The sequence below is a fragment of the Thamnophis elegans genome, chromosome 1 (assembly GCF_009769535.1).
Source record: "Thamnophis elegans isolate rThaEle1 chromosome 1, rThaEle1.pri, whole genome shotgun sequence".
Lineage (NCBI taxonomy): Eukaryota > Metazoa > Chordata > Lepidosauria > Squamata > Colubridae > Thamnophis > Thamnophis elegans.
The window spans coordinates 131,992,987-132,015,329 of NC_045541.1; the positions used below are offsets into that span (position 1 = coordinate 131,992,987).

At 37.7% G+C, this 22,343-nt stretch overlaps 1 protein-coding gene across 13 annotated transcripts in view; it reads left to right on the plus strand.

Annotated features, from left to right (window-relative positions):
- The window catches only part of GPATCH2L (G-patch domain containing 2 like), a 38,114-nt gene that overhangs the window by 11,630 nt on the left and 4,141 nt on the right, over positions 1-22,343 (plus strand). For 3 of the 13 annotated variants that reach the window (XM_032231855.1, XM_032231837.1, XM_032231845.1), the window contains exons 6-9: positions 6,761-6,828; positions 8,563-8,617; positions 11,781-11,866; positions 18,143-18,240. In XM_032231855.1, the coding sequence (XP_032087746.1) occupies positions 6,761-6,828; positions 8,563-8,617; positions 11,781-11,866; positions 18,143-18,240 (307 nt within the window). Of the gene's footprint in view, positions 1-6,760; positions 6,829-8,471; positions 8,512-8,562; positions 9,492-9,608; positions 10,315-11,780; positions 11,867-18,142; positions 18,241-22,343 lie in introns of those variants that run through there. The other 10 variants (XM_032231864.1, XM_032231891.1, XM_032231900.1 and 7 more) reach the window with 10 other exon arrangements.

The following is a 22,343-nucleotide window of genomic DNA, read 5'->3' on the forward strand; positions in this document are numbered from 1 at the left end:
ATTCATATACAAACTGTAGTTATGTATAAATGTCTTGATAATTTTAAAAAAATGGGAAAATAATACATTGTTATGAAAAGGAGGCTGACTAAATATGTGTGCAGTAAAAATCTGCAAATAGGAGAAAGAATGTTGGTACCAAGGAGAGGTACCTGGGATGAGGAAAGCTGTTTAGAGTTGGGATGGAGGAAATAAATATTGATTGACATATTAGTGTGGTTCTTGTATTACAGTATATTTAAATGGCAAGAGTTGTGCCTGTCATTTGCAAGTCATTTCATTCTTTATGAAATATATATATCCAAGCATTTCTTACCATCCTTGGAATCCTTTTATGTGTGAAGCTGGAATTCTGCAATCCCAATCTCCCATATTTTAAGCAGAGAGTTTTTTGGGGAGCTTAATTTGCAAGCATGTATAAAGATAGTTAGACTCTATATGCAGTTTATTTAAGAGCCATGGTGGCACAATGGTTAGAGTGCAGTATTGGAGGCTAATTCTGCTGACCCTTAGCTGCCAGCAGTTCGGCAGTTCGAGTTTCATCAGATCAAGGTTGACTCAGCCTTCCATCCTTCCGAGGTCGGTAAAATGAAGACCCAGACTCTATAAAACGCTTAGAGTGGGCTGTAAAGCACCATGAAGTGGTATATAAGCCTAAGTGCTATTGCTATTTTAGGAATTTCATTTGAGCTTAGAAAGAAAAATCTTATGTGTTAAAAACGTTTGACTCATCAGTTAATTAGTTTAAGGTGTGAATGGCTGCTGTTTTATTTTAATGTGTTTCTTCCATCTTCAACAAATTCTTCAAGCCCTTTCTCTCTACTTACCATATCAAGTTAAAGAGTTGAAATATGTTTTCAGTTATAGTGAATATTATGTCTTGGGCAAGGACTATTAGGCCACTGGTAAAGGCCTAGGGTCCTAGAATTTTTAAAGCTTCCTCTAATGAGAAAAATAATATTTACTTGTTTAATTCATCTTCATCACCTTAAAGGGATCTATGTCATTCGCAGTGGAGGTCACTGCTTCCCCTCCTCTCTTCGCTTCTAAATTGTAATAATAAATAATGAGTTTCATTCAAAGCTCCCTGCCAGCAAGCTACTAATTACCCAAAGTATCGCTTGTAATTTACACAGTAATAAACTGTAAATTTAAACATTACGGCAGTTTAAGTTAATAATTTCTCTACTGTAACAAATAGCTCATCTTTCATCCCTGCTGTTGCCTTCACACAAGCCTTTCATTTGATGGTGTTTTGTGTTTCTGGGCACCAACTCACCTTTTTATTGATCATGAAATCCTAGTTTTCAGGCAGTTTATTTATATGGAACCCATATGAATACATACAACAATACACACTACAGTATATTAATATAAATGTTACTTTATTTTCTTGCACAATGGTACTGAAATGGTTTGACCCAATTTCCCCTTTTCCTGGTCTTGAATATATAATTGCCACCACAAAAAGCAAACTATTGTTTTACATAAGGGTCTTGGCAGTGGCACTCCCAAAGTTAAGACTCAAAGAAGCAGTTACAAATTGCTCCGTTATTTCCAGGATATGCACAAACTACCACTTTGAGAATAATTAACCCCAGTTTTAAGAACTATTGCTGCAAGTATGGTATTACATATCTTTAAAGGCCAATTGAAGGAAAAACTTTTATGGAACTGTTGGTTGTAAGAAATTGCTGAAAATAGAATTGCCTTGTAGCAGAAATGGCTGATAATTGTCTAGGAATCATGTTCCAATTAAAAGAGATATTTGTTTAAGTAACTTTGTTTCTTAGTGTTGGACCTAGTCTTTGATACAGTACTGTAAGATATATAATATATACAGCTAAGAATAAGCTAATGAGCTTTCATATGAGAATTCTGCAGTTACTGTATTTTTTGGAGTATAAGACGCACCTTTTCCTCCTCAAAAAGAGGGTGAAAATTTGGGTGCATCTTATACACCAAATGTAGCCCGACCCATCCCCATCAGATACCAAAAACGCAAGACATGGAGGCAGCAATGGTCTGTGGCAATCCCTGCAACCTGGAACAGCTGATTGGGAGTATTCCGGCAGTCCGATCCACCTGCCAATCAGCGGTGCTGAATCAGGCTGCAATAAGTGCTGAATCTGACCTGGCTGGTCAGAGTTTGCAGCAGCAGTCACATTCAGAAAGCACAGTAACTGATTCAGCAGGATTCAAAATAATGATAATATACAATACATTATCAAAAGCAGGTTTTCCAAGTAGCAGTAAATACAAGCAAAACACAAGCAGTTTCACTTTCAGTTCTCTGTTAAGGCTCCTTCCTGTCTCCTTCTTGCTCATACAGCAAATTTCAGAATCCAAATAGCCCTCGTTAGCTGACTTAGTTGCTATGCCTATTCATTAGCTGACCTTGTTACGGTGTGTCAGCTGAATACCATGGGTGCTGGTAGGCAGAGGCAGATTTTTTCTTATTATTTTCCTCCCCAAAAACTAAGGTTCGTCTTATACTCTGAAAAATACGGTGATTCAAAGTACTTAATTGTAATTAACAGGTTAGGATCTGAATAGCCCTGTATGTGCATCTTCTTTTTAAAAAAATGCAAACAAAGCTCTTCAATTTTCATCTTTTCCTTGGGGGAATAATATGATGCTAAATACGTCATTAGAATCTATTTCAGTTTTTTATTTGATAACATGTTCTAATGGATGCTTTCTCTAAGGCTGATACACACAGCGGGGTAATTTTCATTGGAAAATGACTAAATAAGGTTTAATTTGTCTCTAACACTAGGTCTAAAATTAGAGGGAAGACTTTACCATTTAAAACGATATGTTCAATTTTTGTATACTTTAATATTACGATGAATAGAAATTATTGGTATGTAGTTGATGGTAACCTTCTCCCCCTAACTTTCATATAATCCATAGCCCAATAATTGTCATAAATGTTCCCAACTTGATTCCTTGAATGGAATAGAAAATATAGAAAATATCCTTTCTTATTGTCTCCCTCATTCAATGATCATTCAGAATTAGGATTGTGATAAAGTGGGTGCTGAAAAAAATAACTTTATGCGACCAATATCTCCATTTATGACCTTCACAACATTATTCAGTCATTTGATTACAATCAGTTACACCTCCATCGTTTTTCTGTTGCTTTTATAAGAAAGTAAGCAGGCAAACAATGGAGAATACACATTGAAAGAAATGCTGTGGCGTCAGCATCCCTAAACGTTCTCAGGGCTGGGAGTTGTGAACATGCTAACAAACAACTTGGTGTATTCCTCATTGTGCGTCTCTCCAATCTGCATCAAGGAAGCTGCAAGTCCTACCTTAGACATGAAAGCAAGCTGGGTGACTTTGAGCCAGCCACTCTCTCTCAGCCCTACTCACCTTACAGGGATGTTATTGTGGGGAAAAGAAAGGGGTATTAAGTATGTTCACTGCTTTGAGTTATTTATAAAAATAACCCAAGTGAAATAAAAATAAATAAATCTTTTCTTGTGAGAGGGAGAAAAGAAAAAAAGGGTCATACACAGGAAAGATTGCTTTTAGAAATTGCTTATTTATCTCCCCGCTCCCCACAGTAAAACCGAGAGTGTTGAGAGGAAGAAATTACAAGACAGTACAATGTGCAGTTGTATGGGGCAGGGTCACAGAGTGTGCACAATGGTCTGGTGTGGGTCAGGGATGGGATGAGGATATGAGTGAGTCATGGGTCAGGGAGGGTGTGAGGGAGTGCACAAGAGGTGTAGTGCAGAAAGGGTGTGTGAGAGGGTGTGTTAGAGAGAATGTGTGTAGGTGTGGTGCACATTGGGAAGGGGGCGTGAGGATATGCAATTGGTCAGTGCAGCTCAACCTCAGAGGGGCTGGAGGAAGGTTCATGGGCGGCAGAAGCTTATTCCAATGGCCCGCGACCTTCCCTTGACTTTCTGAGGAAGCTGGCAGGGAGGGCCACAAATAGAGATGGCAGGGGTGTGGGACTGCCAGCGCTATGAGGGCTGGTTGTAATCACCATTCATTCAGCATCATGGATGGACTAGAAGACCTCTAAGACCACTTTTAGTTCTGATGTTCTGTTATCATCATAAATTTGGAACAGTTGCTGAATGTGGTCTAGCTCAAGGACTATGTCCTCCCTCTCCAGTGAATGTAAATACAAAAAATAATTCTCCTCTTGCTAATGATGGGAATGAGAATTAGGAGGCAAACAAAGGCAGAAGGTGTGAAACAGCACAGGAGTGAACATTTCAAAGGGAAGTGGATTGAGAAGAGGAAATTCCTGATCATGATTTCTCACTTAGTGACTGCATTGTTTAACAACAGAGGTAGAATAGGGAAAAATGTATGTCTGTCAGATTATTTCAGCTATAGTTAAATATAGCACAGATGAGTTGTTACTGAGATTTAATTTTACCTTGGAACAAAGGACAAGGAGCCTGATAAACATGACAGAATATGGCTCATTTTATATACCGTACATAGAATAAGCATAGTTTTTATGCCAACCTCAGTAGAAATAAATTACAATTCAAACATTCTAAAATGCTTGCTGTTTCATTCTGTTTTTTTTATAGCAAAGTTGGAAATGAAGTCCTTGTAGGGAATATTATCCTTGCAATCTAGATAATTATACAGCATTGTAATACAATTTTTCAAGTAAGTTCCATTGAACTCAGTGGTACAGACTTCCAGGAGAAAGATCAAAGACTGCATTTTTTCAACCAGGTTGCAGTTGAGCTTTTTGTGTGGTCTTGAGATTGCCTATTCTCAGACCACTCAAAGACAATCAGATTCAAGCTGAGGCATTATTATTATCTTTGGACTATTACCTATAAGCAGAATAATATTAGTTAAGACACCATTGAGCTGAGCTGGAATCTTGATGGCTATATACAGTAGGTATGTTTACATAATTTTCTTGGTGGAATATAGAAGTGGGTTTTTCCTGCCTTCTTCTTTTTCCCATCTTCCTAGTTAACCTTCAGTCCTGGGATTTGCTGGGATCTCTCGTCTAAATACTAACCATATTCAATCTCCTTAATTTTTTGATATCACTAAGGTGTTGCTCCTTGATCCAACTTAAACAAAGCAGTGATTGTGTTGTTGGTGATGTTTTTAGTAGTTTTTGTTGTTATAGCTTGTCTACAATTTTCTTGGCAAAATTGTTTAGTTTGCCATTGCCACCTTCTTCCCAAGAAATAATAATTAGCTCAAAGTCACCTATCTGGCTTCATGCTAAAGCAGGTCTAGAACTCATGATGACCTGATTTCTTGCCTAGTACCGTAATCACTACATCAAACCATCTCTCTCAGTATGCTTTAGGTAAAATGATTCCATTGAGTTAACTTATAAGATTGTTTCACTATATTCTTTAATTTCTCAGAGGTGGATTTCATACTATGTAAGTATGAACGTAGAATTGGTTTGTAAAGGAAGACTGTGATTTGGGAAGTAAGATTGTCTGAAATTCAAACTCTATAGAATCATAGAGTAGGAAGGGATCATTTTGCCATCGAGTCTGATTCCATTCTTAAAGCAGAAATCAAGTAAAAGCAACCCAAGAGAAGATAAAATTGAGCCAACCACAATCATATTTAGTGTTAGGATTGAAGGCCATGTTATATGGAAGAGGACACATGGATGAATGCGGTTTGCATTTTGAACCTTGCTCCTTGTTATATCCAATTTTGTATTAGATTTTGCTTGAAAAATGTTATGTAATATACTCAGTAATATGGGTGCTAGCAGTTTTCTTCTGAAATCCTCTTGAGTGTCCCTCTTCCTTTTCGTCTCTAATTTACCATGCCTTGGTTCGTGGAAATTCAAGGCAGTAGATGATTATTCCCTTTGGCTCAGGAAGTAAACAGCACCTTAAAACTATCCGTTATGACTGCAGCCTCAATTTGCTGGCCAACTTAGCACATCTGTTTGGAAGAGAATGGGATGGAATGTCCAACAGACCCTGAGAAGTGAAGGATGGAGTTGCAAAAAGAGACACCTCAACTCAGGAGAGTGGAGAAGCTTAAGAAAGAGACACAAAGCAGCTGTGCTTTACTTATGCTAGGTATAAATTGCGCAAGATAATTTATCTGTTAGGCTTTCATGATTCTGTTATATCACCCTGTTAGCAACATTGATCTTTCTAGAAACCAAGTGGTTCTTGTTTCTTGAGTTTGCCAGCTTTGCAGGGCTTGACCGAGGAAGGTACAGCATTTGTAGCTCTTCTACCCTCGCACCTTCATTCTTGCTACTGCTGTTGCCTCATTTTAATATGCGGCAGTTTTGCTATTCCTCCCTTCAGGTGGGTGGTGCTGAAGCAAGCCTTATGGCCTTTGTTTTCTTTCCAGAAAGAAGTCATAGAACCTTATTTTTGCTATGTATGTAGAGTTTTTTTGTGGGATTGGATTGGAGGAAAACAACAATGTTATTGGCTTAATTGAATTCATTTTTAAAAATGTCATATTTATGGCAATTGTTTTATATCATTAACGCCATTTTTTGTGGCAGCCATTTTGAAACTGTGCTCTGATACTGAAAAAGCTGAAAATGGTTTCTTATCCCACAAACGACTTATGCCATTTTATACACACTTTTCCTTCCTCTCGCCTTTTCTTCTTCCGCTGCCCAAGGAGTTTTGCATGCTCTTTTTGGATCAAAACAGCACTTCTACCCCCATTCGTAGTTAGTTGAGGCTGACTTAGGTTTCAGTCAATGAGTCAGTGTAGTTTTAGCCTTAGTCTTTTCCCCTCTTACTTTGTGTTTCAGGAGACCATCATGAATGCAATGGGTTCTGAGAGGATTAGCCACATCATTGGTGATTCCTGCCAAAAAGAGTAAGCATCTGGGCACAGTAGATAAAGACCTAGGACTTGGGGGTTGGGCAGGAAGCAAATATTCATTAGTTTAAGTTTATTATAATTTATGTCATAGATCAAATATGAAAGTCTGTCCATGGAGGCATCCATAGGGAGTGTTGGGGAAGGGGGGGAAATGATAAAAGCAGTAGCACACTGCAAGCTCCAACCCTTTATATGTATATGATAGCACTGCCTGAATATGTGAAAGCATCAGATCCTATGGGTGCTTCTTCTCATAATAAAGAATTAGATGTGTTTTTCAATAGAATTGCTAAAGGAAATTGTTTCAGTATATTTCAGCAAACAATGGCTGTATGTGTTTCACTACCCACCCACTCCAATTTGTTCAAAAAGAAGGTGGCAACTGTGGCCAAGAAGGCCTTTACATAGGTTCTTCCAGAAAGCCCTTCAGGCAGCCACTCATATCTTCTTTACTCTTGATTGGGCCACTGTAATGTGTGGTACATGGGACTGTCCTTCAAAACCTCTCAGAAGTTAAAGCGACCCAGATTGCAGTGCAGTGGTATGTAGTAATGTGTGTTGCGGTCTACACACGTGTCCCTGTTGCTTTTGAGCTGCACTGGTTGTCAGTTGGCAATTCAAGATGTTGGCTATTGCCTCTTCATGTCATATGGCCTGGCTCCTTGAGGGACCACTTGTCTCCTGCCTGTTCAGTGAGATCAGCTAGTGAGGCTACACTCTGGGACCTATTGGTTAAGCAGTGTCATGTTGCAGGACCTAGGAGACATGCCTTCTTGGCGATAGCGCCTGTTACCCTACAAAGACATCCCCCCTTGTATCCACACTATCCTAATCCTTTAGCTTTTCTGCAGGTTTTTAAAGACCTGATTATCTACCCTTGGATTAAGATGTGGTTGAGTCCCTTTGGTTTTTGATTCTGTCTTCTAATCAGTTGGATTCTTTTTCTTAGATATAGGCTGTTTTCTTTTCATTGGTAAACTATCCAGAGTTGTTGTGAAATCAGGCAATCTCGAACTTTAAACAAACAATCGGGAGCTGCCGGTTGAAGAAGTGATAACATATTTGCCCTTCTTTATTGACACGGTATTCCTGTCTCCCCCCACCCCTTTTTAATAATGGCTATTGGACTATTCCCCATTAGTTGAATCATATACTTTAGTCTTTTTAAATGCGCATATAAAAAAATAGAAAATCCCAACACAAACAAAAGGGATATCGATGCTAAATAGTATAGCCACTTATTTGTAATAAAAAGGATACTCTAGCAGTCAAAATTTCAGCATTTTTGAAATTATATTTTCCTGGCTTTAGATCATCCTAATCATATATTTTTGATGGGCGATATACTGAAATTTCCCTTTCTGAAAGGAAATTAGAGTATTTGTAATACCCTAATGCCCTCATCTTGGATGAGTGTTAAAGATAATGCGGCTTCCTGTGGATGTGCTCTATTGGATTGAATTTTCTATCTTCCATTAATATTTAGATTAATTCCTATTGTCTTGTAACTAACTTTAGCAAATCTGCCTAACATGGATGTTTAATCTTTTTCTCTTCTTTATGCATCAATTTTTTTTTGTTTCTTCATTTCTTCACAACTTTATTCTCCTGCTCCGTTCAACTCCGTCTCTCTCTAGTTTCTGGTTGCCATCAATGGGAATGAGAGATCGCAACCAGGTAAGCTGGCTCTACTTTGTATATTCTCTCATTTGATTTCTATCTCTCTAGAAAGAACAAAGTGCTGGCTTCCAATTTCTTCCACATTGCAGCCTGGGTCCAAGAGGTAAGGCAGCCCCATTTTTTGGTCCAGCAGACCACTACGGCTCCTTGTACCAAATAGAACCCCAGAATGTTAGCTTTCTACATTTTTCTTTGTAGCTGCAAATGTTATTTGCATGTTTCTGTCAATTCTTCTGTATTGATGACTTTTCAGTCTCTATGCAGTCTCCTAATTTTTCACTCTCTTACCATATTTTATAGCTACATTTTCAATCATGCTAATCCCTACTTACATACAATTGCGAAGCAGAAAAATGGGAATTTTAGTTACGATATTGTTTTATAAACATATAGTGTTTACATTGATGCCCACTGATGTTGAAATATCAATGAAATTATGCCTGTGTATGTGTTTAATTTCTGAGTGTGTAGATTAGTTCATCTACCACTTATGCTAGTAAAATGAAATCAAATTTCATCTTTTAATGGAAAAGCAGCTCTCCTTTTCAGTTTTGAATCAATAGTGCTTGTCCCTGTTCAGTACAAACCTCTGTTTTGTTTCACTCTAAATAATACTAACATTTCACCAACAACTCTTTTTCCGAACTCATTTTTCTTTTACATACCCAGGACTGTTGAAAGTCAGCTACTACTATCCGACCTTTTTTGGATGAATTTGTACTTTCTAGACAGAGACAGAAAGACAGACGCAAAGGAAAGGAGGATTCCTTTATGAATCTGTGGGAATTGTCCTCTTTACCATATGTTTGGATATTAGAATCTGTGATCAAATAATCTAATTTAATGGGATTATTTAATTATAGTAGTCTTGAGCATTTAGTTTTGTAGTTGTTTGTGTTACAATTTATGCTTCCTTGGTACATCTTGTAATAATTGAAGAATGTTGTCTTCAAAGTTAAAATAAGGATTTTTTTTTCCTGAAAGAAGTTAAATGTTGACAGAGTTAATTAGGAAGGAGATAAAAAAGGCGCTAACATTAAAATTTGCAGGACTAATGAAGATGGAGTTCGTAATATGATCTTGTTCTATTGCAGATTGTTTTTCATCACTGTCTTTTGTCAGAAAGCATTTCTGAAGATTGAGTTGATCTAAAAATTAAGCAAGGCAGTTGGGAATTGCATATTTGAATGATTTCCCATCTTGAAATCTCCAAATGAATATGCAAATTTGACTTATCAGGTAGAAATATCTAAGGTAACCTGCTTCTAATATACACACAGAGAAAAGTTTTTAACATACAAGAATATGCTACTCTATTGACTCTTCTCTAAGGAGGGCTGTGCCACTTACTTTGCTTAATGTTTGAACAGCTCACAACTTTTAAAAGAACTTCAGTCACTGCCTTGTATTCAAGAAGAAAACCTATCTGTGAATAAGTTTTGGTATTCCAATAGCTCATATACAATAAATGAATAATAAATAGAGTATGCCTTTCTAATTGTTTCTGATAAATAATTTATTCTGCTGGTAAAGCTAATACATTCGGTTCCTTATGTCATTCTTAATAACAGCTTCTGCTGTTCTGTTATGTCACTATGTCAGTGTTCTGTTTGTAATATTAAAGAGGCATTTATGACAGTTTCCAAGCTGTCAGGGTTCACAACAAGGTTGTTAACAGATACATAAGACATCATGTACAAATGAGAATAGGCTTGATAGCCAAATACCATGTTTTTCGGAGTATAAGACACACCTTTTTTCCTAAAAAAATAGGCTGAAAATCTGGGTGCATCTTATACATCGAATACAGCATTTTTCCCTAAGCCCCACCCCTTCACAAAAATGACCGTGCATACCCTTAGGGAGGCTTTCAGAGAGCTTCTCGGGGCTGGGGAGGGCAGAAATCCCCCACCACCACCAGCAGCACTCTATAAGCCTCCATAAGGCTGCATGCAATTTCTTTGAAAAAAAGAATGGGCCTGTTTTTGTGAAAAATGGGCCATTTTTTGCTTGCTTTTGCCCCCCCCCCCCCCAGGAGCACTCTGCAAGCCCCCCCCCCCCAGACCATTCATGCCTTTTTTTAAAAAACAAATGGGCCCATTTTTGCGGGCCATTTTTGGGAGGTTTGCAGAGTGCAAAAACTTTTTTTCCCCCTTTTGGAAAGTTCTTTAACTGATTGATGAGAATTACATTGATCAAGTGCTGTGCCAGCAGAAACAAAGTCTTAGGTGTTGCAGATTGTCAGCAATTTCCTTCTCCAGCACATGGATAAATACACCTGGAAACATCTACCTACCTACCTACCTACCTATCTACTTACTCTCTTTCTCCCTACCTACCTACTGTATTTCTCTCTCTCCCTCTACCTACTTACTCTCTCTCTCTCTCTCTCTCTCTCTCTCTCTCTCTCCCTACCTAGCTACTTTATTTTTCTCTCTCTCTATCCCTCTTATCTACATACCTACTCTCTCTCTTCCTACCTATCTACTGTATTTCTCTCCCCATCTATCTACCTATGTACCTACCTACTCTCTCTCCCTCTACCTATCTACTGTATTTCTCTCTCTCTATTTCTCTCTCTCTATTCCTCTACCTCCTAACCTACCTACTCTCTCTGTCTCTCCCTACCTATCTATTATATTTCTCTCTCTCTCTCGCTCTCTTTCTATTTCTCTCTCTATCCCTCTACCTACCTACCTACACTGTCTCTCCCTACCTACCTACTGTATTTCTCTATCTATCTCTATTTCTCTTTCTCTCTCTCTCTCTCTCTCTCTCTCCCTTTATCTACCTACCTACCTACCTACCTACCTACCTACCTACCTACCTACCTACCTACCTACTCTCTCTCCCTACCTACCTACTGTATTTCTCTCTCTTTCTCTCCCTCTCTATCCCTCTATCTACTTTTTTTAAAAAAAGCCTCTTCAAAACCTTGGTGTGTCTTATACTCCGGTGCATCTTATACTCCGAAAAATACGGTAAATAATATTTTCCAATGTTTTGGAGATATCTTGGAGATCTGGGTTGTGAAAATAAATCCGAAATCCTGATGTATATTAAAACAGGAGAAAAACATTTGGTCCTCAACTGGTTCTCAATTTGGGCTGGTGTGTTAGGACATACAACTGGTAGACGTGGGCTCAGAGTTCCCTATACTGGACGATACCAAAAATGGTCATTCATACTAGGATTGAATTCAAGCATCTTTTGTTCAGATAATATAACTTGGCATGTTATTAACTACCTGTGTTTTAAATTTATAGTTCAGTCCATTATCTCCACTGTATTCCTTGGATGTTCTTGCTGATGCTTCACACCGAAGATGCTCACCAGCACGCTGCTCAGCCAGGTAATTACATGCTTTGTTTTCACCTCAGATAGAATGATACTTTTTTTGGTCGGTTTTGGAACATATAAGTCTGAAAACATACAATATATTTGTCCAAAATTTCATTTCTACCATTTCTAAAGAGAATCTTGGATGGATATCCAAGATGAATAATAATCATGAAAGTAAATACAGGATTAACAAGAATTTTATAAAAGTAAAAGAGCTTAATATAAGAAAGCATTAAAAATACTCACTATAATGAAACACAATAATATTCATAGCCATTACTGTATGGCAGGGGTGTCAAACTTGATTCCATCGCGGGCCAGATCAGGATTTCGTTTCCTCTTTTGGAGCTGGGGTGGGCGTGGTCTAGTTATCATGGCTGATTGGATGGGCAGGGGTGGGCTGGGTCTGGGACGGCACTGGCTAGTCCCCCACTGTCTCTGGGATGGTCCCACGGGACAACTATCACAGGCCGATCCAGCCCGCAGGCCAGTGTATAAGACACACCCAGATTTTCAGCCTCTTTTTTGAGTTTACTTGATTAAGATAAAAATAAAGATGATGTTATCTCTGGTAACTCTTAATGGACTCTATTAACCAAATTTCAGTCTCCAAATTTGTTGCATCTTACTCATCACTTCATATACTCTATTCTATTTCTATTAATCTCTCTTGTAAGAATTAAAAGTACAAAATATTCAGTTCACCCCCAAATAACACTATATTTAGCATAGTCTTTCTCAGTTAAATAAGTAAATGATTTTCCACTTTCACTAAATGAAAGAAACATGAATAAATAATTTTCAGAAATTGCAGTTAGTTTTGGTTGCAGTTCTCTATCCCACTCTATTTTACCAATTTGTTTCTCGTATTTTTTTAGACTGCCATTTTTTTTTTTTTGCTGTCTGCCTTTGCAGATATATTATAATATTGAAAGTACTGCTGTCAAGCAGATCCTGGAGGGAGGGATCCTTGTATCATAGCCCATATTTTCTTTGCCTCTCAGATGGTTTATGATTCAGTTTATTTTGGCAGCGTAGTGATTACCTGGTAACCCACTGCTTCATTTAAACAGAGCCGCCAGCTAGAGTGTTGCATACGAGGCCACAAGTGTGCAAGGAGGAGCTCTTTAGTGTCAAGGAGATGGCTTTGTTGAGGTTTCCTTGGAAGATGCAGTTGAAAGACTGTATAAATTGTACTATAGCAAGATTTCTTTTCTAGATTTCTGTCTGTGATGTGTTGAGACTTCTCTCAAAGCATTAGAAGCAGCACTGGGAATTCCACACCCATCATTAGAAGTACTCTGTGTCTGTGTGTTTGGTGGCTGTTATCATTAGTAGTATAATTTTATTTTCCAACGTGAAGATAGTTTTCTGCATTTTTTTTGTCTCTTTCCCTGGAGATGGTTGGTATATTAATTTGCTGTATTGCCTCCTGGCTGTTCCCAGGCTGTTTTTGATTCTACATCATGGAATTTTAATGGCCTGCTACCTCTCGGGAGGCATGTGACGAAGAGCATCTCAGGGGCTTCTTTTCCTTCTCTTCACATGCCTGTAATTGCTGCTCTTTAAGGGCACAAAGCATTTACTAATCATGCTTGCCTATCATAACTTCTGTTTTGACTGTGCTCTGGAGTAGAAAACATGAAGAAGTTGGCACTGAGCACTTTTCTCTGCATTATTTTTTGGTTTTGAAATATATGAACTGCGCTGTGAGAGCAGGCTTGATTTTTCCCCCCCTCCCCATGATACTGAGTATTGTCTAATAATGGAATGCCCCCTTTTGGGGATGATTACAGCTTTCCTTTACACAAGTAGTGTGCTAAAGCAGTGCCCTCCCCGCAACCTTTGGGCACCAGGGACTGGTTCCATGAAGAGAGGTGTTTCCATGGACTGGAGGGAGCGTGATTTTACATGCTGCCTGCATCCCACAGATAGGGAGTTGCTTATTTGTGCCGCCCTGTTTCTGGCATGCTGAGGACCAGTGATGGTCCTCGGACTGGGGGTTGGGGACCCCTGTGATAAAGCTCTAATTCAGGAGAAATGAGGTTAGTGCCATCCCTGTTAGTGTTCAGGAATAGCAATAGCAATAGCAGTTAGACTTATATACCGCTTCATAGGGCTTTCGGCCCTCTCTAAGCGGTTTACAGAGTCAGCATATTGCCCCCAACAACAATCCGAAGTCCATTAAGACCTGGCTATGGGAATCCCAAAGGACCAGTGAAATGTTTACATGGCTCCCTCACTGTGGCTGATGTTCACTCCCTCCTGGGCCATTTGGTTTTTATATTTAAATAGTGTTTTGTAATTTTAATAATTATTGTTTTTTTTATAAATTCATTGTTTTCATAAATTGTTGTATATCATCCAGAGATAGTGGGAAACAACATCACATTGTGCAGGCTGGCTGAATTATGTAAAATGAGTCAAGTTTCCATAAGTACAACTTATGAGATAGATGGCCATAGAAATGTAATAAATAATAATAATAAAAAATACCATGCTTAATGATAAATTCCCAAGCAGAGTCCGTGCCTGTTGAGATCCTTTACCTAAAAAATAGAGAAAAGTACAATTTTGGACTCATTGGATGGTCAGTTGAATGCACAGTAGGTGAAGATATTATGAAAATTTGGCTCTGTCAGTGTAGGCAATGAAATGAATCCCTGGGACAAATTACCTTTGTGCTGAGTCAGACATTAAGTATTTTTCAGTATTCCAGAAAATGTCTCTGGTCTAAAGGAAGATATTATTTTTTTAGCCACTCAGAAAAATTCTTCACTTGTCCCTGCAGGTAGGTGGTCTTTTAGATGGTAGGACTATGATACATGTTGCAAAGGTGGAGGGAATTAATCACATGGGTAATTGTTAATTAATTACCCATACATTTTGATTATTAGCTTTATATGGCTAATTAAGGAGCAGGAGGAAAAAGATGGAATTTTTGTTTCACTGGCATTTTATTTGCCATTCTGGAGTAGACAAGCTTTTGAATTGGATGTAATTTTATACCTGGGCACTTGTCCATGCTGTATAATGAGCGATTTCCTCGATACAGATATTTGATTATTGAATTGATTGGATGAACACTGGTTTCTATGTGCAGTGTGCAGATCAGACATGGTTGTTCAGCTATCTGGTGTCATTTCAAAGAGGCAGAAGAGCTCTGTTCTCACTATTAACTTTGACCTTTGAAGGCATCAGAAATAGCCCCAGGTGGTACCTCAAGGCTTAGAGAAGGTATCTTTTATGCTGCCTGCTGTGGATGCGGTGTGTACAACAGCAATAGCTGAGCTGAATACTGTCAATCCAATACCCTTGATAGGAAGTATTTCTTCTTAATGGTTCCTTTCCATGAAGATAGCTAAATACGTTGTTTAAAAGACAACTGGTTAGTCTGTATTATACCTTTTTGTAGTGCAATTCAATTAGTACAATTCATATAATTCAAATTTAAAATATTTCAATTCTGCTTTGGGTACTTTCTGGTATAAAATTAAGATAGAATTATTTTTGTAATGTCTAGCATTCTGCTTTTTGTTTGTGAGTTAGTTATAGAACCTTCATTTCTATGCATTTGTATGTATGTAGATTTAAAGGGTGTATATCTTGAATATTTTGAAAACTTTTATTGTTGCTCAAGTTCAAAATTTCATTATGAAAGAGTTTATTTATTGCTTCCAATGGAATACTTTGTGTGATTATCACATAACTTCTAAATGATTCTTATTGTTTACAGATGTTGATATTCTGTCCAATGCTAGGGTTTTATTTGTTTTTCCTGCAATTGGCAGTGTGCTAATTCTCTTGAGTAGCATAAGAATGTAGTTAATTATCAGAACAGTGAATATTTCAGTGGTGGATATCTCCATTTCTCTTCAGCTCATGTATTAATAGACCAAACATGCTTAAATCTAATAGAAATGATTTTGTCAAGGTTCTGACTAACGAGCCCAAGCAAATCAGAACTCCGAAATGCAGATCCCTCTCAAAGAACTTCTTTATTGGGCACATCATATTAGCACTATTAAATGTAAAACCAACTCTGATTATTTCCCACAGTTTCAGTATAATTAAAATAGTAAATGATCCCCTCCCCAAGTGTCACAGGTCACATTGTCCAATTAGGTTCATTGTCATGCTCCCTAGGCACTCCTCTTCCTTCTCATCTGACACCTGTGGAGAAGACCTTGGGTATCACAAGATAAAGCGGTGTTGTGTCTGGCAGTACATTCCTGCTTTCCCCCCACAATACTGTGTGGCAACTGAGAAGCAACAAAATGGCTTCTGCCAGATTCGAAGTTGATAGCTTTATTGTATTCTTCCTCTGCTAAACAGGTTCCTTCCTTACAATTGAAAGCAGGACATCTGAATTGAGACTATGCTTGTTGTCAATAACCATTGCTGCTGTTATTACTTTGAGGATAGCAAAAGTAGGTGAGAGAGCATAGGCTGGAGACTGTGCATTAATTTTCCACACTGTAAACTTGAGATACAATCTGTCATACTGAGGGCACTTGGGATGGAAGCCAGAAGTGGAATAAGCCTTGTGTTTCTCTGTATAGTGCAATGCAGGCTTGAAATAAACACTGAACACGTTGTTAGTCTAAAGCTGGAGATCAATAGACTCTTGATTTTTTAGCCAAAAAGAAAACAATCAATCAATCAATCAATAGCTACACAATTTATAACCTGCTGTATCTATGTTTACTTCACTGGTTACTTTTTTTTGTTTCAGCAAAGTATTTTTAGCATTATCTCATCTAATCACATTTATACTTCGCTTTCCTTTTTTGATATAATTGTATGTAAATATTCCCATGATTTCCTTAGTATCATTTTGCCACCTAAAAAGAAGGCAACCCACTGTGCATTGTATGACCGTATTTAAAGTAGATTAGCTGAATTTATGATTATTTTTCCCCATTGCTTTTAATAGGACTACTATAAATCAATAAATTGCATCAAAATCAATGTCTTGTTTAATAGGGATATATATACATGTCCATCACGCATAGAACTGTCTTTATTTTTTCATGTCAGGACTAAGCCAGGCATGAATAATAATTATCTGGTCTAACAATGAAAATATATAGGGCAGATGCTTCTATATGATCACAATGGAGCATAATGAAAAACTTCTGCCTTTTGCATCACAGAACTTAATATGTGGAGTAAGGGAGCCACTTGTGAAACAAATTGATTTCTTTCTAGCTTTTTCATTTGCACTCTCAATATACATTGAGTACAATGCGTTTAAAAAGGGGAGCACAGCTGTAATACAAAGGAATGGGTACTTCAGTCTCTTGAAGTAAAAGGGCTTGAATGTGCTGCTTTATTGTGCCGTAAACGTTGTCAAATTTTTTTAATCTGCATTTGCTGTTGATTAGTCTTTAATGTTGCCCTATAGCAGTTTCTATGGGTCAGGCAATTGCACTAGGAAACTGTCTGATCTTTTCTAATACTTTGTAATTCTGTCGATCATTTACTTACTGTTTGATCCTAATAGATAGATTAGTGAAGGCTATTTCTTCTTCTTTCCTTTGTGAAGCCCTTGTCCTAGCCCTTTATCTCTAGTTAAACACATATAACTCTTCTGCATTCTTTGAGTTTATGTCATTTCCCCTTAAGTTACTTTTAGCATAAACGTGGAAGAATATTTTCCAAGCCAGATAATTTAACTATAAATATTCAATCTAGCTTTCTTTTCTAACAAAATTCATTAATTGTTTCTTCATAGGATAGGAAATGTACAGTATCTCTGCTCTTTGGAAGGGTGCTATGGAAAACATTCCCTTGCTTTTGGTTCCTGCTCCCTCAGGAATGTAGAATATCTGTCAAGTCCCCTTTCTTTTGCAGGCTTTTACTATTCTGTATACTTTAGCATGATTAGATGGTTATCCCAAAGGTGCTTTTTCAAGAGGCAACTGGACTTTCTTGTTTTTCTTTGAAGACATTTCACTTCTCATCCAAGAAGCTTCTTCAGCTCTGAGAGCTGAATGACCTGGATGATTGAGAATCTCCATACACACAATTAGATTGTTAGCTTTCATCTATGTTTTTCATTTTTAAAAAACTTTTAAAATTTTGTTTGCTGCCTTCACTGCTCAGCAGAGAACCAGGGTAGAAATCAAATCAATCAATAAAAAGAATTGTTCTTGTATTATAAAAATAGTGCATCGTAAATGCTAATTAAAAATTATCTGGCTGATGCATTTCCTGTTAAAAGACCATCAATGTGATACTTGTTGGCTTCTTTTTCTAATTGGTATAGTTTATTCATTTTTAGGCAGACTAATATACATCTGGGACCACCGTGCTCAAGGGACATCAAGAGAAAACGCAAACCAGTCATGGCAACAGCCTCACTTTCCAGCCCCAACTCAGGTAAAACTTTCTTCATTGTTAGTGATATGGACTGTGGCAATTTTGGAGGAGAAATTATTTGAAATTCATGAGAAAACCCACAGTTTAAGATATCTCTTTTCAACTGTTTTTGACCATATTAAAAAGCAGGCATCTTATGGCAATATTGTATAAAGTTTTCCTTTTTTGTACACAAATGCCAAATTTAATATTGGAAACTGCCCTTTTGGTAGTAACTGTTGGTTTGCAAATGTGTGAGAAGTGCCTGATGAAAACACAGATGTCAGCAGCAATTGGAGCCTTCGCAGCCTGTTATAGCTCACAGAAGCAAATTATTTTGTATGGTAAAAGATGTGTAAGTTGTACTTATGGAAACTTGACTCATTTTACATAATTCAGCCAGACTGCACAATGTGGTGTTGTTTCCCACAAAATTTGTTTTCCTTTAAGATTGCATTATTAACCTATCCAGCCATCAATTGTGGTTCCTTAGAAAGATTTTGATTTAGAAAAATAGGGTATATATGGCTTTTTAATATCAGTATCTGGACACTTTAACTGAAGAGCATCATACTGAGAAGGCAAAATGATATTGTGTTAGAGAGTACAGTGCTAGTTCTTACGTGCTTGGTACAGGACACTTGATGATATCCCAAGGGAATCTAGGCAAGTCTTTCTCAACTTGGTGTCCTCCACATATTTTAGACTTCTGTAATTTTGCATGGTGCCTATTTTTTTTAAAGACCCAATTTAATAAAATCATTTTATATTATGAAATATATTACCATCAATGAGCAAATATTTTGAAATAACTGAGATAAAAAATAACATACCAGTATATGCCAAAGTTCCTTTGTGTGACACTACCAAGCAGTCTGCAGTACCAAGGAGTCTACATTGTCAGCCATAAAATTTGTTAATGTCCTTACTGTGTTTAGGAGAAGCTTAGATTTAAAATACTCGGAGTCAGGAGTATCCTAAATATATTGTGCAGTGCTAACCCTATGACTTGGATAGATTAAAAAAAAAAGATCATTTCTATAATGGAGAGATCTGTTCCCAGTGACTATATACTTTTTCGGTATTTGTTTAATATAGGGGTATTTAAACTTTTGCTAGATTTTCTACTCACAAACTTCATGCCAAGAAATCTGTGTGAGGTTTACACATTGTATGCAGTTACTGTATGCGATCTATTTCATTTTGGTTAACTATGTTGTGCAATGCCAGCCATTGTGATTTATCAATCATGGACTCTGTTAATAGCATGATGAGATTTCACATGACATCAGAACACAAGCAGAGGAGCCTACGGAAAATTCCAAAAAAGTCTCAAAATGTAATCATGTTATTGCAGGATGCTGCAATAAGTCATAAATGCAAGGTGATTGCCAAATACCTAAAGTGTAATCACATGACTATGGGTGTGAGTAGTATGACAGTTATAACTTTGGGATGTGCCATAAGTAATTTTTTTCTGTAGCTGTCATAATTTGAATGCCATTAAATGATTTATCATAAGTTAAGGATTATCAGTATAATAGTGTTGAATTGGACAAGGAGCTGAGAAAGAGAAACTGATCTAAAGTTGATTGAGTTTACATGGCTGAGGATGTCAGGGTTCCAAGTAAAATCTCCAACTAAAGAAGACTCTGAGGCCAGCAATTCCTTAAAGATCCATTTTATTAGAGATGTCATATTGGCACATCTGGGAAAACCCGAATCTGAAAGTTCCCGGGTTTTTCTCACCCAAAAGAAAGTCAAAGACCCATCCCCTGCACCCACATATCCATCACATGATCCAATCAATCCACTGTCCGAACTGGAGACAGATCCTAGTCACTCCTATCCAGGTGCAGGCTGAATGTCCTTGACTCTCAGAGAAAAGAATGTTGTTATGGCTATGTGTCATCACCAACACCTTGCAAATCCCCCCTCCCATTTTCCCAGGCACTAAATATGGCAGTCCTAAAGGTTCAAAGAAAAGATGGCCTCCAGGGCTGACAGAGGATAGACTTAAACTTCATATGTATTCATGTTGTATCTAATTTTATCATTCTGCTGGTGAAATTCAAACCACCATCAAAACCAGCTGAGGAATGGAGAAGGGGAGAGTCTGAAGGAATCAAAGAGAAGTACAGATGCCTAACATTTAATGTAAATTGAAGATTTCTGCTTTTAGGGCAAAAATGATGATACAGATGCTATTATATTTTGATCATGCCAAACTACCTCTAAAGAGTATAGCTTACATGAAAGGAAGATATTATGAGGAGATGAACTAAAACCTTTCCTGCTGCAGTTTGTTTGATTCATATATTACTTAGATTTATATCACTCAATCACAATGACTCAGATAGCTTACAGTATCATGCGTAACATAAAATCCAAATATCCTGTCACTCCCCATAAAACCAGAACCTCATAAATCAGATCTTCCCCAACCACAATGAAAACCCTCCCCAATAAAAAAACAATCTGTCACCATCATCACTAGTGGCCAAATTCCTGTCAAGACAGACATCTTTGTATAACTTTCTAAAGCTACAGCAAGGAGCCAGCCAAATAAGCCAAAACTGGTAGCTATAGCAATAGCACTTAGATTTGTATACTGTTCTGTAGTGCTTTAACAACGTTCTCCGAGCCATTTACAAATGCCAGCATATTGCCCCCAATAATCCTGGCTCTGCATTTTATGGATCTCAGATGGATGGAAGGTTGAGTCAACCTTGAGCCATTCAGGATTGAACTCCTGGTTGTGAGGAGAATTAGCCTGCAACACTGCATTCTAATCACTGCGCCATCATGGCTATTTCAGTAATTGTATAGTGTTGTACAATTACAATGTTGTACAGTGTTGTACAAAGTCCATCTTCTAGTTATTGCCAGTAGACACTTTTGGCTGATGTAATCTGCAGCATTCCCAGTGTGTTGGACCAGATCGGATGGGGAGAAACTCTTGGAAAAGACAGTCCTTCAGGTAACCCAGTGCCAAGCCATTAGGACTTTAAAGGTGGCAACCAACACTTTGAATTGCAGCAACCAGTGCAGTTCACGGAGTAGTGATATTACATGTGCAGTGTATCCAGCATGTTTTATTACCCTTGTTGTTAACATCAGTTTTACATCAGTTAAACTTCCTGAATGCTCTTCAAGGGCAGCCCGATGTGGAATGTGTCACAATAACATATCAAAAAAGGTCTTTGTAGGTCTATTTACAGTGTATCTCACAGTTAGGTGCATCAAAGGTTGAATAGAAGTATAAGTTTCAGAGATAAAACAATAAAATATCAGTAAAGCTAATTGAAAAATGCAAAAATCCATGGACATTTTAATCTTAGTCTAGTAACACAACCTAAGGGTTCTAAACGAAAATCAAAAGGGAAAGTGGACGTAGTGCCTTTATAGAATAAAAAGTAGATTAAAAACATTTTCAGTTGTAGGGACCTCACAGAGAATTTGGAGTCACTTTATATATTCTTTAGGAAGTTCACATTTGACTGTGTGTGTATGTGTATGTGTGTCGATGGAGAGAGAGGGGGGGGCAGGGAGGGGGAGAGAGAGAGAGAGAGAAAGATAGAGCATAATTTTAGTATGTTTTACCCCAAATCGCTTTGATGTGCAAACTCTGCTTGTTTTGTTTTGTTTTTACTGGTAGATGGGGGGCATTTTCTATGGTCGTAAGTGAACCTCTTTTTTTAAAAAGTGTAACTGAATGCTTTGTTATTCCAAGAAAGCAAAATACATTTCTGTATTTTGTGTGATGAGCATCCCTAGATATTGGACAATCCTTCCTTTTCTCTCTCTCTCTCTATACAACTTGGTTTCAGTCAGCATTCATTGGATAGTTGCTCCAATTAGCTTATGAACGGCGACTTTCTTTCACTGCAGATGCAGTTCTCTTTTGATGAATTCTTCTGTCTTCAGTAAAAGATTGTCATGAATCAGAATTCAGACCCAGGTTTCAGTTCAGGGAGTTTATACAGGGAAGGATGTTCCTTCAGCACAGATCTCTGTCTGAGCTCGATTGCTCTCAACTCACTTGTTGACCAGGTCCTGCTTCAGTGAACTCCTTTATGCAACCTGAGTGCCCCACAGAGGTGAAGGACACAGCCTGAGCTGGC